At 45.6% G+C, this 1,965-nt stretch overlaps 1 protein-coding gene across 1 annotated transcript; it reads left to right on the top strand.

The window, feature by feature from the left end:
- Positions 1-207: 207 nt before the first annotated feature.
- On the top strand, positions 208-1,306 carry LOC101344938 (melanoma-associated antigen B10-like). Its single transcript, XM_004390941.2, has one exon. It carries the CDS (start codon positions 290-292, stop codon positions 1,304-1,306), a length of 1,017 nt encoding a protein of 338 aa, XP_004390998.1. The 5' UTR covers positions 208-289.
- Positions 1,307-1,965: the final 659 nt, after the last annotated feature.

The following is a 1,965-nucleotide window of genomic DNA, read 5'->3' as shown; positions in this document are numbered from 1 at the left end:
CCCCCTATCAGCCCCTGCTGTCACCCCAGTAAGCCCCAGGTAGAGCGGGCAGGCAGCAGTCTAAGGTACACTATAGTTCCTTCCATAAAGTCTTCAGGGGACTGACTGATTAGAGAACAGGAGCCTAGTGTTTTCTTAGAGCAGTATCCTCAAGGAAACCTGCAAAGGTTTTCTTCATTAGAACCAAGATACTATCTCTCTCATGAAGGGGTATACACCATCTCATCCTCTCTCCTCCAGGTGCCAACATCACTTGCCCTCCTGGGCTCTGACCCGGACCAAACTCATCATGCCTCGGGGTCAGAAAAGTAAGCTCCGTGCCCGTATGAAACGCCGTCAGTCCCAGGAAGAGACACTGGATGTAGAAGGGGATCAGACCACTGCAGCAGTTGAAGAGGAGTCCACCTCCTATTCCTCTTCTCGTTTCCAGAGTACTCCCCAGAGTTCGCCAGCTGCTATGTCAGGTACCAATCCCACCATCACTTCTAATGGCGCTGTTTCATACACAAGGGTTAATGAAGTTGCCAGCTACCAAGAAAGTCCAGGCCACGGGCAGGCCCAGCCCACCGCTGAGCATTTGGGCAGAGGCCCTATAGATAAGAAGGTGATTATATTGGTATATTACCTGCTGTACAAGTATCAAATGAAAGAGCCCATTAAGAAGGCAGACATGCTGAGAAATATAATCCAAATATACAAGAAGCAATTCCCTGAGATCCTCAGGAGAGCCTCTGAGCACCTGGAGCTGGTCTTTGGCCTTGACTTGAAGAAAATGGACCATAACAGGCACATCTATGTCCTCGTCAACAAATTGGAATTCAGCTACGACGGGAGGCTGAGTGATGACATAGGTGTGCCCACGACCGGCCTCCTGATGACTATCCTAGGCATTATTTTCATAAACGGCAACTGCGCCACTGAGGAGCAAGTCTGGGAAGTGTTGAGTGTGATTGGGTTATATGCTGGCAGGAATCATTTCATCTTTGGGGAGCCCAGGAAGCTCATCACCAGGGATATGGTGAAGCAAAAGTACCTGGAGTACCGGCAGGTGCCCAACAGTTATCCTCCATGCTATGAATTCCTGTGGGGTCCCAGAGCCCGTGCTGAAACCAGCAAGATGAAAGTCCTGGAGTTTTTGGCCAAGATCAATGATACCACGCCCAGTGCCTTTCCATCCTGGTATGAAGAGGCTGTGAAGGACGAGGAAGAGAGAGCCCAAGCCAGAGCTGCAGCCAGGGCTCGAATTAGTGCCATGGCTCAGGCACGTGCCAGGGCCGTGTCCCGCAGCTCCTCCTCTCCCCAGTGAAATATAAAGAAGATTCTTCACTTTGTGTTTGAAGATGGCAGTCAACGTTCTAAGTAGTGGATGGGGCACGGGACTTGGGTTGGAGTTGGAGGCAACACAGTGTTTATCATCTTTGTGTTCCTGTTCTGTGTGGTATCTTGCATACTTTTTTGAAAAATGCTGTTGCTTTGAAGAGAAACTTTAATTAGCGTCAGAATCTAAGTTTATGAATGAGATTGGTCAAATATTTATTGCTGCGTATGAATCTTAAGAGTAAGAGTTTTACTGTTTCGTAAAACAAATTAGGAAATGTTCCATCTTATTTAGTCATTTGGAATAAGATAACATGGCATCGTAAAAGGCATTTCTTTGGAAATGTGAGAGAACTCAGCAGTAAAATAGTTGGCATCAAGATATAAAGAAAAACAAAGTAAAAGATGGTAAATTCGTGGTTTCACTTATCACTTCTATTGTTCTGTAAAATTAAAAGATGTATACCTGAATATGCTTAGCCTATTCAAGAATGTAGAAAAAATTACATTCTAATAAATTGGACCTCTTGCTCACTGGCTGTATTATTCCTCAAACATTAATTGAGCATCTGTTCTTTGGAAGGCTCCATGATAGTACTGGACATGCTAGGATAAACAAGACACAGCCTCTTCCCATAGAGTTTTAGG

This window comes from Trichechus manatus, unplaced genomic scaffold (assembly GCF_000243295.1).
Source record: "Trichechus manatus latirostris isolate Lorelei unplaced genomic scaffold, TriManLat1.0 scaffold00361, whole genome shotgun sequence".
NCBI lineage: Eukaryota > Metazoa > Chordata > Mammalia > Sirenia > Trichechidae > Trichechus > Trichechus manatus.
This window is presented reverse-complemented; position numbering and strand designations above follow the sequence as displayed.